General features: G+C 44.7%; 1 protein-coding gene and 1 long non-coding RNA gene across 2 annotated transcripts in view; one reads left to right on the plus strand and one right to left on the minus strand.

The window, feature by feature from the left end:
• LOC138515908 (uncharacterized) overlaps window positions 1-14,594 on the minus strand; it is a 125,015-nt gene that overhangs the window by 86,484 nt on the left and 23,937 nt on the right. The window lies entirely within an intron of this gene.
• Window positions 1-14,594, plus strand: part of LOC138515906 (alcohol dehydrogenase 1-like) — a 75,962-nt gene that overhangs the window by 41,704 nt on the left and 19,664 nt on the right. The window contains exons 4-5 of the mRNA XM_069630668.1: window positions 2,663-2,750; window positions 10,662-10,881. Of these exons, the coding sequence (XP_069486769.1) occupies window positions 2,663-2,750; window positions 10,662-10,881 (308 nt within the window). The remainder of the gene's footprint in view (window positions 1-2,662; window positions 2,751-10,661; window positions 10,882-14,594) is intronic.

Consider the following 14,594-nt stretch of genomic DNA (forward strand, 5'->3'; position numbering starts at 1 on the left):
AGCAGCAGAAGAGTTTTGTGGTGTGCTGGTAGGGGTTCTGGCTAGGTTGAGGTTCTAATTGACGCCCTTAGTGGTGGACTGGCAGGTGACTGAGGATCAGTATCAGTTGTGGTTGGTTTGGCAGTATTTAACAAAGTTACTATGTTATCTGGCGCTGAGCAGAGTACTGTGGCATACTTGACAGTGGTGGGCCTAACAGCATCATCAAAAGCAATGTTGGTGACATTGGGCGAGACTGTGGAGTGGGTGGACACAGCAAGGGTAGCAATAGAGGCAGTTACACGCCCAGTCCGCAAAGCATTTTCAGGTCTGTATAAAGTTTCCTGCCACCGGGGTGGTGTTGGTGGCATTTGGGATATTAGTGTTGCATGTGGGCGCAGCTTTGGTAGGTGGCACGGCAGTGGGCTTGCATAGCGAAGCAGCAGTACACTTAGGCACAACATTAGGATATGGCAAGGCGCTGTGCATACATAATGGTGTAGCAGTACATTTGGGCACACCGTTTGCATGTGGCAAAGAAGTGGGCATACATAGTGGAGCAGCAGCACACCTGGGCGCACCATTAGCATGTGGCAAGGAAGCGGACATGCATAATGGAGCAGCAGTACACTTGTGCACAACTTTAGCATGTGGCAAGGCAGTGGGCATAATGGTGCAATAGTACATTTGGGTGCAACTTTAGTATGTGGCAAGGCAGTGGGCATACATAATGGTGCAGCAGTACATTTGAGTGGAACGTTAGCATGTTGCAAGGCAGCGGGCATGCATAATGGAGCAGCAGTAGACTTGTGCACAACTTTAGCATGTGGCAAGGCACTGGGCATACATCATGGTGCAGTAGTACATTTGGGTGCAAAGTTAGCATGTGGCTAGGTAGTGGGCATACATAATGGGGTAGAAGTGAACTTGGGTACAACGTTAGCATTAATATCAATATTTGCTGTGCGAAAACATCCAAATATCTATGCATACCAACATACAGGTTTATATAAAATGTCATGCTATTTACTCCTTGCTCGAGTTGGTTGAGTTTGGGTTGCCGGATTCTAATCCCATGACTCCAGTTAACCACTGAACTTTCTTGCCGGACAAGAGTGTGTGTCTGAGTGTGTGTGTGTTTTTCTGACACTTAAAAGCTGAGGAAATCTGGCATTAAGAGAAATATAATTCTGTTGTATTTAATTGGTTATTTATATCAGACCCGTCACACTGTCCAGAGCAGGGTCCACGCGATTGAGAAGTCAAGGCACCACCGTGCATTACATATTGCAAATACCTATCAGGTACAGCCTTGATAACCAGCACTCTCTTTCAGCACTCTGCATATTCACACACCTTGAGAGGTCTATGCATGTAGCTCTCTCAATACGTAGATAATACTTATCTTTCAGCAAAACCGCTGCAAACACGTGGATCTCTTTTAGATGTGCAACTCCTCTAACACATGCACCTCTTCACAGTCTTCTATACCCCTACACCTAATGAACAACGCTGGCTAGAAACCATCTACTGGGGTACAAAACTCTCACCTCTGCAGGACCCCCACCCCTCCCGCTCACCTATTCCATTGTTTAATGCATAGCAAACACACCAAAGATACAAGCACCACTATGGCTGCTGGCTCCTTGCACTGCTTTGTGGCCTGATGAACCCCACCTGTAGCTACTCCTGACTGTTCTGCTGGGGCAAAGGGGGGCACTTCAGGGGGTGGGACCAGGCCTGATTTGCATATAGTCCTTCCCCATCTGTAATGGCTTGGCAGGCGAAGAACAATGGTCTGGAGGGTTGCACCGAGCAATGCCAAAGGGTCAGATTCATTCTACACCTTCCAGCCATCAACCTTTGTTTTGCTATAGTCATTCCAAGTCTGACGGGTAGGCCCAGATATGGGTCCTGTGCCTACTCGGCCTAGAGATCCAAGCTACTCCTCACTGATGAGGCCCAAGAAGGCTGAAACATGTTTGGGAATGCTTGTGGTCTCGTGCAGAAGGGATTTGACCTAGCAGTTTGGCTGGCCTGCCCCTTTTGGGGTGGAGCCAAGCCTGATTTGCATATGGTCTTTCCCCTTCTCTAATGGCTTGGCAGGCGAAGAAATATGGTCTGGAGGGTTGCCCAGAGCAATGCCAGAGGGTAAGATTCATTCTAAACCTTCCAGCCAGTACCTCTTTGTTTTTGCTTTGTCACCCCGAGTGGGACGGGTATGCCCAGACGTGGGTCTTGTGCCTGCTGGGCCTAGAGGCCTAAGCTACTCCTCACTGATGATGCCCAAGGAAAAATAAACATGTCGTGGAAATGCTTGTGCTCTAATGCAGAAGCGATGTGACCAACAAGTCAACGCAAGCTCACTGCCAAGGAGCCATCTCCAGAAAAGCTGGACTAGCCTGGCCCTGGATTTGGATTTGGGCAGTTTAGCTTAGGAGATCTGCCAACAACAAGTCTGACGGCAGAGCCAGGACACGTGACTGTTTTAAATGCCGTTTCTGTAACTTAGTCAAGCCAATTTGAGCATGCGTCCTTTTCTCCCCACCTTTGCCTTTTTGCAAATACTAAGGAACAGGCGACGCTGGTCTGCAGTAAAACGACACCCTTTCATGATTTGGAAATACATTGTTACAGTTCACTGACCTTTTGTGATCTGTTTGATTGTGTTTCTTTTCCTTAGGTGACAAGGTCATCCCTCTTTGCTTCCCAGTGTGTGGGTTGTGCAGATGCTGCAAGCACCCGAACGCCAACACCTGTGACAGGATTGAGTGAGTTTTCTACCTTTACCTTATTATTCTTGCCCTCAAGTGTCAATGGCCCATAAAGAATGATTTGCTAGCGACGAGTGACCCCTCCTTATGTATTATGCTCCGACCATATAGGCATCTTCTTCATATGCTACAAAAAGTCTTCCACCAGTCGAGTATGTGAAGACACGCTGCCTACAGCCAACCCTTTCTGTACCATGGGGGCAAATGACACAGATCATCCAAAAGTGCACTTCTGTCTCTTTAAACATTAATGACTTGTATAGACCACAGACACACACAACAATTTAGGGAAATATACAAAAATGTCACCTCCAGAACTCTGACTGGCGAAAATTCCGATTTTATTTTTCCGACCCCCTTTACACCACATATATATGTGGGAGGGGGGTATGGGATATACTACAAGTATGGGCAGTTTCCATATGTATGTGTCGTAAAGGGGGTTGAAAAAAACGTCCACATTTTCGGGTGTGTCAGACTTCTGGGGGTCGCAGAAATGACATAGATTCCAATTTATTACTAGATTGTTCCTTCTCCAGCTTCAATAAACCTTCAATAAACCTTGAACCTGCTTGTACTAATGCCACCAATGAGAATATTACCACTTCTAAAAATAATGATTATATTTAGAATTCTTCATACCAAAAACTGCACCTACTTTAATAATAATAAATAAAAAGATTCTTTAGCCTTATTATATCATTAGTAATATTATTTAATAGTATTATTACCTTTATTGTATTAGTAGTAAAATAATAATACTTATAATAATAGTAATCATAACAATAATAATAGTAGTAGTACCAGTAGCACTGGTATTAGAATTCACACATGTGTAGGGCACAGCATTCACTATCGATGGTCTCTTGATACCGAGCCGGACATGCCAGTCTGTCAAGGAGAGTTACTGTTGGAAGTCGCAGGTTTTGCGGCTGTGCCTGAGGCGAGATGATCTTGAATGGATTTGAGTCGGAAGGGAGGTGGTTCCAGATCTCAGAAAAGATAACGGAGAACCTCCCACTGCCATAATGGGCTTTAATGAAGTGGCAAGACCAGTGTTGGAGGAGGAGGAGGATGGGCTATATAAATTAGAAGTTATTATTTTTAGAATAGTAAAAGATGTATTATCCGGCATCGTTGGGGATTCAGCGATGGGTGATAAGCAAATATGCCAAATAACCGAAGGCTGGTTATCAGAGTTGGAAAAAGGCACAGTAACAAAGCCTACTTGCCCTTTGCTGACTAGTTCTGCTCTTGTATATCCTGACACTCTGTTATCTGGCCTGCAAATGTTACCAGCCACATATGTTTTAACCAGAACCATTCTATTTCTGCCAATGGGGGATGCCAATTAAAAGAGATGTCTAGTGGATCACTTGACCAATAATAAATGTAAGCTGTATTATTATTGTATAATAATAACACTGCGAATAATATTATTATTAATAATAATAGCTATTTTAACCATTGTTAACAATACTATTAATAATAATACTATTGATATGTGTACTAGACAGGAGTTACTGACACGTAGCAAGTGCAGTTAAAACAAGCCCACGTCTAGTCCTCTTACTCCTGCACATTCTACATTTATTTGTGCTCAGTTTTGTCTCGTGTTCAGCGGAAGGGAATCGCTGCTTGGCATTGCAGAACAATGCATCACGACAGCAATGCTTCTTTTGGAAGTGAAATCGCAGATATCCTTCATAGACCACATGGTAGGTAATGTTTTGCTGGACACTGTACCTCTTTTTAATCAAATTTGATTCAAATCCATAAGTGGTCCCATGGCCCAAAAGGACGCCTTTTGTTTTATCTGTTGGCTGAATTTAGGAGCTTCTTCCCCTGCACCTCCCTTTGCGTTGGTCTACCAAGTTCACTTTTAATAACAAGAATTTGAAGCAAACTTCAGACGGCTGATGTATGCTGCAATCTGACCCCTCAAGGCCCTCCCCCAATCTGGCCTAAAATACAAGCGAGGATTACATGGAGTGACAGTCTCTGAAGCCACGGATTGGTCAGAACTGTGACCAATGGTCTCCTTGTGTGTCTCGGGCATCTGCAGAGACCTTGAAGTCTGAGCCATATGTCAATGACCAATGATTATTGGTTAAGCAAAACCTTAATGCCCGCCCACTATAAGATCACCTAAAGAATAGCCCTTTGACCTCTGGGTGTTACTGCATTATACTCTAGGAGATCATCAGTGGTAAGGCCTATTTGTAAAGAGAATGGAATCCATATGAGGCATGAAGTGATGCATTTTCTTTTGCCATTCCTTAATTCCTTTTACTTATGTTGGGGTTTTCCTGAATCCGGAAGGAACAGATCTCTGTACCTCAGTAAGTGTGAAGACCCCCAATGGATGGCTACAGAGAGGATCAGCCCTTATATCTCAGCATGTATTGCCAGCTTGTCATGTAGGGTAGCAGGGAATAGCTAACATGAACATTTAAGGGGAGTGAAATTGGGGTGTTGGCTCAAACAGGAGGGTGGGCTGTTGAGGGTGGTCATCACGAGGAGTACTGGGATGGGTGTGTTTGGATGGTTGTATCTTAAAGAGTGTAACAAGGGTCCTCCTTCAAGAGGAGGGTGTTGATTTATTTTCCAAATTGCGTGAGGGTGGGAGTTGAGCCTGATGTTGACGCATAGGAGGTTCCACTATCTGCGGGTATAGATAAAGAATTCTTGCCTGCTGCTTCGTTCTTGTTTGCCTTTATTCAGTGATAGTATGGCCAGGCCCTAACTTCTGGTTATATGCTAATTGACAGAAGTGTTGGCCTTTTCAGCCAGGTATGAGGGTGTATGCATTGTGGCAGCTCTATATATATATGGAAGCTAGCATTGAAGGTGACGCATGTTTTAGGGGTAGCCAATGGGCATTGTTGTAATTGTGAAGAACTTTAAAGAGTCTGGCAGCAGTGTGGTGGGTTATTAAAGGTGCTAGGGTCGTGGTGGGGAGGCAGGTGAGCAGGGTCTTTACTCTGCCTGGGCGAGAAAGGAATAGGCCCTGAATGCTGAATACCAAGCTGGTGTCTGGTAGCAAGGGATGGGTTTCCCACAGAACAGATAGGTGATATCGATATCATGCTGGTGTCTGGTAGGAAGGGATGGGTTTCCCACAGGGCAGATAGTTTATATTGATATCATGCTGGTGTCTGGTAGGAAGGCATATGTTTACCACAGGGCAGATAGTTGATATCAATGTCATGCTGATTTCTGGTACGAAGGGATTAGTTTCCCACTTGCCAGATCATTGATATCATGCTGGTGTCTGGTAGGAAGGGATTGGTTTCCCACAGGACAGATAGTTGATATTTATTTTATGCTGGTGTCTGGCAGGACAGAATGGGTTTCCCACAGGTCAGATACTTGACATCGATATCATGCTGGTGCCTGGTATAAAGGGACTGGTTTCCCACAGGACAGATAGCTGATATCGATATCATGCGGGTGTCTGTTATGGAAGGGATTGGTTTCCCACAGGACAGATCATTGATATCATGCTGGTGTTTGGAAGGGAAGGATTGATTTCCCACAGGAAAGATAGCTGATATCGATATCATGCTGGTGTCTGGTAGGAAGGGATAGGTTTCCCAAAGGACCGATAATTAATATCGATATCATGCTGGTGGCTAGTAGGAAGGCAAGGGTTTCCCACAGGAAAGAAAGTTAATATCAATATCATGCTGGTGTCTGGTAGGAAGTAATGGGTGTCCCACAGGACAGAAAATTTATATCGATATCATGCCAGTTGATATCGATATCATGCTTGTGTCTGGTAGGAAGGGGTGGGTTTCCCACAGGACAGATATTAATATTGATATCATGCTAGTTTATATCGATATCATGCTGGTGTCTGGTAGGAGGGATAGGTTTCCTACAGGACAGATAGTTAATGTCAATATCATGGTGGTATCTGATAGGAAGGGAAGGGTTACCCACAGGAGAGAGAGTTAATATTGATATCATGCTGGTGTCTGGTAGGAAGGGATGGGTGTCCCACAAGACAGATAGTTGATATCGATATCATGCTGATGTCTGGCAGGAAGGGATAGGTTTCCCACAGGACAGATACTTGATATCGATATCATGCTGGTGTCTGGTAGGAAGGGATGGGTGTCCCACAAGACAGATAATTGATATCAATATCATGCTGATGTCTGGCAGGAAGGGAAAGGTTTCCCACAGGACAGATACTTGATATCGATATCATGTTGGTGTCTGGTAGGAAGGGATAGGTTTAACACAGGACAGATAGTTAATATTGATATCATGCTGGTGTCTGGTCGGAAGGGATTGGATTTGGATTCCCACAGGACAGATTGTTGATATCATGCTGGCTGAGTTTGTTTTTGCTTCAGGAATACCTGCCACTTGGTGCAGAGTGTCACCTATGGGGAAGGAGGCAAGCCTTTAAGGTTCATGGCAGACAGCCAGATGTGGATGCTTGGTGTGTGGTGTTGTTAGTGAGGAGCAGGAATTCTGTATTTGTTGGTTTCAGTTTGACATAGACACTGGGCAACAAGGTCTGGATCAGTGCAAGGTACCATCCAATTGAATACCTTTGATAAGTGACCCAACATGACTACTTTCCGCATCAATTGACTATCACATATTTATGACATAAAATACAAGGAAATCTGCGCCAATTTTCCAAACTCACTTTAAAGTCCGAATGAACACAGTATTTTGGATTTACGTTGTATCCAATGGCTGATTATGAGTAACTTGTTTGAACATGAAATATAGTTTACTTGAATTTGAAGTTGCCAAGCTACAAACTGCTTCCAACAGCAGAAGAACACAACTTTGCTTTGTGTCCTTGCATCGGTGAACTCATTTACAAACAGTTTCCACAATCAGGTCTTTCCCTGGCAACACAATAGATGTGTGGGTGAAAAGCATGCCCACTTATAGTTTTTTTTCTGATGAATATTTTTGAAAACATGGAAAGTCTTGCTCGAAGTTATAACCTTTGCACAAATAGAGCATGTCAATTTTGCCATGCTTTAACTGCTTCCAAAATAAGGAGGGGCAATTGTAGGCTTTAGCTGATTACATGGCATAGGACGTAAGCATGTTGCACGAGGCCCAAATTGGAGCATAGATTTTGTGGTTTCATAATAAGGAGACAGGCCTTCATCCAGTCTTGGCTATACACCTAAGAGCATGTTGCATGTCATTTGCATGCCCATTGCAGTACCAAAATAATCAAAACTACAAGTCCCAGCATGAAAAGTGATGTTAGTTTGGAAGTGAAGAGTGGAAGAAGGAAAGCCTCTGAAAACGAGACACGTGGGCAATTGTGCTATTTGCCTCTGTTAGTGTAAACCTCACACTGTTAGTCCCCTGATGGGTTTTGGCTTTTAGAACACTGCATGATGCAATGCTTCTGTTCTTGATGCAGGGTTGCCATACAGCCAATGTCATGCACTTTGCAGTCGCTTGCTTTCATTTAAAAACATAATGCACTCTGGGCGTTAGAGTCTTGGTTCACACTAATTGGATCAATTTGAATAAAGTACCAGTTTATAGTGTTTTTTTAAAAAGAAGTCAGAGAAGATGGTGTCATTGCTGGAAAAGTTATCAGAAGGTCCCATACAACCAAACTGACATGGAGCTCTCTGTTAGTTCAAAGCAAGTACATGGCTTTTAAGGAAATAAAGTGTCACTCATGACGAAACCAATATACAGTGTTATTCCCCTATCCTCATTGGCTACCACTTATATACATACTACCTGTCCTCCATAGTCCCTTGACAGATTATTGACATCCTAATCTACCCCTGCCCTCTAAAACGTGATTCCACTATTCCGTCACGTTGGTTTCCAGGACTGGTGATATTACCCATTCCATCGGCCTAGTCATGTGGTATGCACCTGGCCATTAGCATCAGTGCAGTGGGTAACTCAGAGGTCGAATTGGCCCTTTCAGATAATAGTGCGCTCCTCTTGATACGAGACATGCAGTCACCCAGCCATGAGTCCCCACCTCTGGACTAGATTTGTTGGCATCACCTCTTGCTCTTTGTATCACAAATCACAAGATGTTCTGCTCCTCGCTCCCCCCTTATCAGTTGCCCACCCGCTGTACACCTCCTTGCTTTGTCGAGGGCCAGATTAATCAGCCCAATTCTGATGGATTTATGTATTCTATTTTCCAGCTGCCTGACAGTTCAATTATGATGGCCATTGTCCCGGGGGGCACTAGTGCCCAAAATCAAAACCAAGCATGTTGGCAGCTCGAGACCTCTAACCTGGCTCCGATGGATTTGTCCTTCGGGAAGGCCGCAGCCCTACCCTTCCTCTGCAGTTCACATTAAAATCTTGTTCCTCAGGCTTACAGCTAGATACAATTAAACCATTATCTATTCAGCCTGAATGCCACTATTCTGCACTTCACTCCTGGGGCTTGGGAAAGGGAAAATAATTCGAACTCTTTGTTGTGCCATGCTACTTCACCTCCAACAGGGAATACAAAATGCTAGGCCTCACTTAAAATACGGCGATGCTTCAGTATTTCCCGCACCCCGCTCCTTTGTCTGAATTATTATTACACATTGTAATTCAATACTGCTACACAATATCACCCCGTGCACTGTACCTTGGCCTACCTAAGCCTCTATAACTATTTTAAAGATACATTGTGGCTTGCTCCATATTTCCATTTGCAAACTACTTATATAAGCAGCTCGTCCTGCCTCTGCTACAGCGCACCTTCACTATCACGTGCGCTAATAGATTTTCCTTAGTCTGAATCGTTTGACCATGCATGGAAGATACATGTGCATCCCAACACTCTTCCCAGACAGGTGGAGGATATTCCTAACTAGCATACCCTAACGAGAGGGATACAGACAACGAAGAGCCTCATTTAGAGAATGGCAGTGTGGTAAACAAAAAGTGTTGGCAATGGGATTATTGACACTTTCACTCCCAGTTGTGGACTGGTTTAAAGGCAAAACTGGAGATTTCCCAGGGGGGGGGTCTCTACGATGTGGCTCTTTTGTGTGGAAACCCCAGTTTTCTGCTGCTCCTATCTTCTCTACCGGTCAACCCACCCCCTTCTTCCATCTCTCCTCATCCCCCACATCCCTTGGAAGAAAATAATTTGTTATAATACTTCCACTACGGTTATCCCCCCTCTTTAAAAACGTGTTTTTAATATATTTGGCTACATTCTGATTCCTGCATAGGGACACATGTGTTTTACAACATGCTCGTTGGACACATTTTCCCCAATGTTCTTCAGAAGAGAGTACACCAAACTCTGCTCAGAGTGGTTGGTCTTGCTTGCATGGAGTAATATAGGACCACTTTGAAAAACATTTACAGAATCACTTTTGGTTCCCAGTCCACTCCTGACTACTACAACACCAAATTCACAGTTTCAAAATTAATCTCTCTAGAAAACACCCGGTTTTGTGTGGAGGAAACTTGCTCCACACAAACCATTACTGCATCCAGTAGTTAGCACATGCGGTAATCACTGCATGCTGTAAATACTGCATTCTCCTAAATGGGGAATAACTGATGGGCCTTCATGAATCTAAATGATGCTGCCCATTCCGGTTACCAGAAGCAAGCCAAATGGTGTCTCAGTATTTCTGTTTGGCGGTATTATCAGAGTTAAACCCATGAAACTCTTAATGGTGCCAAAAGAGCCACTTAGGTAAACACCATCCCAATATGGTGTTCTTGGTTGGTTCTTCTGAAACTCTGAGGCTTCTATCATGCAATGTTTTTGGACTGGATAGAAAACAGTTCAAAGAAATGTTTTTGTGTCTTTTAAAATAGTCAGTGCTCTTGTAAATCTTGATTATTTCATCTCCTCTATAGTTGTAACAGACCAAACATTAGACTGTTCTTTTCCTCACTAATCACTAAGTCTTGTCCTTTCTGCAGTGGCGGGAAATATATAGGACTGATGGCCGATGGCACCAGCAGATTCACCTGCAAGGGGAAGCTAATCCACAACTTCTTAACAAGCAGCACCTTCACCGAGTACACCGTCGTGGCCGACATCGCCTGCGCCAAAATTGATGATCATGTGGCGCTGGACAGAGCCTGCCTGATTGGGTGTGGTTTCACCACGGGTTATGGATCGGCGGTCAACGCGGCCAATGTAAGGAGTCTCACTTTTGGTTCACCTTTTACAGACCCTTAGTGTAAATATATTAACATTCTAGAGGGGTTGCTTTGGATGCAACTCTTGCGTTGATAGACTGACCAGAGGACTTCATGTCAAATGTATATCATGTATTGAGTTCTGGGCTTTCACTTTTCAAAGGGTAGCACTCTGGAAGTTGTGAAAGATGTGACACTCATGGCATGCAAAATCTCCCCCCAAAACATGTAATTTGATTTCAATTAAACACGTATGCACATACAATTTTAATATGGGTCTTGGAGGTGATAGAATTGAACATCATGTAACTGTGTAACAGATGGCAACCCATGGCGTGCAATTCACAATATGTGAGACAAAATGTATGTAGAAGTGGCCTGACTAAGCGCCACTAATGGCATGAAACACAACATTGACTCAACTATTAACTAAGAATGTCTCTATCTAAAATCCGGTCGACGTCTCCCTAATAAAGTCAATGCATTTCTTGGTGATTTGGTGGCGTGTGAGTAGTGTGACATGGTTCAGCATTACTCTTTGGGCAGAAATTGCAATGGTGCCAGACCATGTCTAAGACTGCCAAGCCCCAGGCAACGATAATTGTGTGTATGAGCTTAGATTTCCCCTTTGTCTCCTGCAAAAGCCTTGCAGATTTTTGGAGTTCTAGCCTTGGTTAACTTCAGTAAAAGAAATTGACCTTCTGTGCCTAATGCCAAAGGTTTTTAAAAGGGATAACCAGGACTACAAAAGTAGTGTGCAGGTTAAATGTAGACTGCTGGTCTCCTAATGTGTGCACGTGAAGTGAAAGCTACTTCCCTCAACTTCATCCTACAAACTCTAGGAGCTGACATTATTAGAAGACCAGGCGTTCTACTGGTTGGACTGTCAACCATGGAGCCAGAAGCTCTGAGTTCTGTTCCAAGCGTTCCCAAGCTGTGTGATCCTAGGCAAATCACCTTATTTTACAATGCTCCTGTCTGCCAAAGTTGGGGGTTGTTAAAATATGCTGCCTTTTAGTATTGAAGGCTGTCAGAAGAGAAGAAGTAGCAAATGTCTGATGCATTTCTAAGCAGGTACATTCTTGCCATTACAAACACATTTGTGAATAAATAAATGCGTGTGATTTACAAAACGTTTTTCAATGGACATTTCCCTTTGAAAAAACGTGTTTGTAAATCAGGCCCAATGTCTCTTTTTGAATGGCCTAAATGCCCACATACAAAGTAGAACAGAACCAGGGGGAGATTATCAACTTCCAAATCAGAATATGCTCATTGCATTGCACAGGCAATGGCTGGGAGTGCTCCACTTTGTTGGCACATTCATCAACCAAGCCGCACCAAAAATATAAAGCAAGGACTGGGCATGAACACAAACTGTATAATGATGTATTTCAATTCTACTGTTTCACGACATGTGTTCATTAACCATGAACACCTGGGGGCCAGCAGTTACTACTAACTCTGCCCTGCAGCCAGGCCCGGCCTTAGGGGTGGGGGGCGAGCTGGGCAACCGCCCGGGGCACCACAAGCCCCCCAGGGCGCTATTAGCGCCTGCCACACAAGTTTGTTGGATTCTTTCAAGGGTTCCCCAAGCGTGTGTAGCTTGAGAAGGCGCGGCAGGTGGGCTGTTGCTTTTGGTCGCGTTTAATGACAATATGGTGTTCAGCACCCCATTGTCACCAAATGTGCCCCTCCGCCGCCATCAACAACAAAAGGCACCATTAGCCCCCACCATATGGCTCGAGTGAGTCTTTCAAGGGCTCCCCGAGCTGGCATAGTGGCAGAAGGCGTGGCAGGTGCCTCACTGTTACCAAGTGAGCCCGTGGCAGTGGAGCGCATTCAACAACAACAGGGCGCTGATGCACCCTATTCATATCATTACCTCCTCGCCGAAGCAAGGAGGTTTTAAAAAAAAAAGTGGCACTTACTTGCCCCGCACCCTGTTGACCAGGGGCGTGCAGGGGGAGGGAAGGTGCCAATTGGCCCATGGTGCTGCTACCCCTAAGGCCAGTCATGCTCCCAGCCTTGTACACAGGCAGCGTACTTTACGTGGCATTCAACAAGAGGCCCGGGATACTGAAGCAGGCCAGTGAGCAAGTCACGCGATACACCAGATGTGGTTAATTACCAGCTGGGCACGCTAATTGAGCGGGACCAGGTTTGATTATGTATCCCCGCAGACATTCTTTCCATTCAGTACAGCTTGTTTATTCCTGCTGCAGGCCGTTCAGATTTTCAGAGATCGGTTTTGGCTTTGTTTTGACCAGACTGGGGTTTGTGGTTTGACTCTGGGGATGCAACATTGATATCTAGAAACTCGTCAGTCCCACAAAATGAACTTCAAGTTGTTTCCTTTCCAAATAATCAGAATAACGTCCCAAAACAAAGAGGGCCTGTGTTGGCTCATTCACTCTTGCAGGCTGCCATGTTCCTCACCCTCTGATAACGGCCCAGCAAGGGGAATATGGTCTAGTGTATATAATGCTGCTCCATTCTATAGGGCTCTCCTGCTTTCTATAGTAGGTAGGTATGTGCTTTAGGGCAGGTTTTCACGCACACATGTTTGCAGCAGTGGTAGGAGACGTTCCATTGCCCACCTCCAGCACTAAGAAGTAACCCTTGAACGTGCAGGTCACTAAATACTGCTGGCGCGTTGCACAACCAAGCCATCAACTTTATTAATTCAGACAAAGCTCAGGATTCAATGAAAACCTATTGATAAAGTGAAGCTTGCTTGAATAATTCTAGCCCAGAGCCGATCCTTCCAGCAAGCCATTGCACAGCCCACGATGCGCTTGATTGTATAAGGTCCAGGTGGAGCGCTCTGTTCTTTAGTCTGACAAGAGTCGTTAACAGGGCACGTTGGAAGGGACCTCGTCTTGTTAGGGAATCGCAGTGCAGGCCCACTTGGCATATGGATTATATTACATCAATTATAATGAATTTATCCCATGTCCTGAGCAACACATTAATCAGATAAAATCTGTTATACAAAATTAAGACGAAAGGGCTGATTTACAAAAATCTTTTCAGTGGGACTTTCCCATGTTAAAACATGTGTGTAAATCACGACACAGGGGCCTGATTTACAAAAAAACATTTTACAATCGTGCAATCCCATTGAAAAATGCGATGTTAATCAGGATCTAATGGTCATTAAAATGATATGATATGATATGTTATGGCATTTGTAACGCGCCTATACACAAGTGTTTCAAGGCGCGACGAGGCAAGGGAGGAGGGAACAAAGGGAAGACAGATAACGATCCTACTAGGCCAGGTGTCATTCAGATTGCGCAAATGCAAGAGTAGAAGGGAAGGGAAAAGTGCAAGGGGAAAGGGAGAGGGGAAAGTGCAGTACAGGGGTAGAAGAATGACAAGATAAATAATAAGGGCCAGCTGGTGGCAAGTGCAAGGTAAGTGCAGACAAGTGCTGGGAGGGGGGGCTGTAGGGATGCAGAGACAGTCCCGCAGTGCAGGAGTTGCCAGGGAGGCTGTACAAGGGGATAGTGGCTGGGCCGAGGACCGAGATCGGTGAGAGTAGCCCAGTTGCAGAATCAGTGCAGTTTCAGTAGGAATTTAGCAGGGGAGAGGGGGAGAGAAAGCAAAAGCAAAGAGGAAGGTTTTGAGGTGCTTCTGGAACCGGAGATGGTTCTCCTCAAGTTTCAGGGATGCAGGAAGGCTGTTCCAGAGGGAGGCCCCTGTCGC

This window comes from Ambystoma mexicanum, chromosome 6q (assembly GCF_040938575.1).
Source record: "Ambystoma mexicanum isolate Mex_15411 chromosome 6q, UKY_AmexF1_1, whole genome shotgun sequence".
Classification (NCBI taxonomy): Eukaryota; Metazoa; Chordata; class Amphibia; order Caudata; family Ambystomatidae; genus Ambystoma; species Ambystoma mexicanum.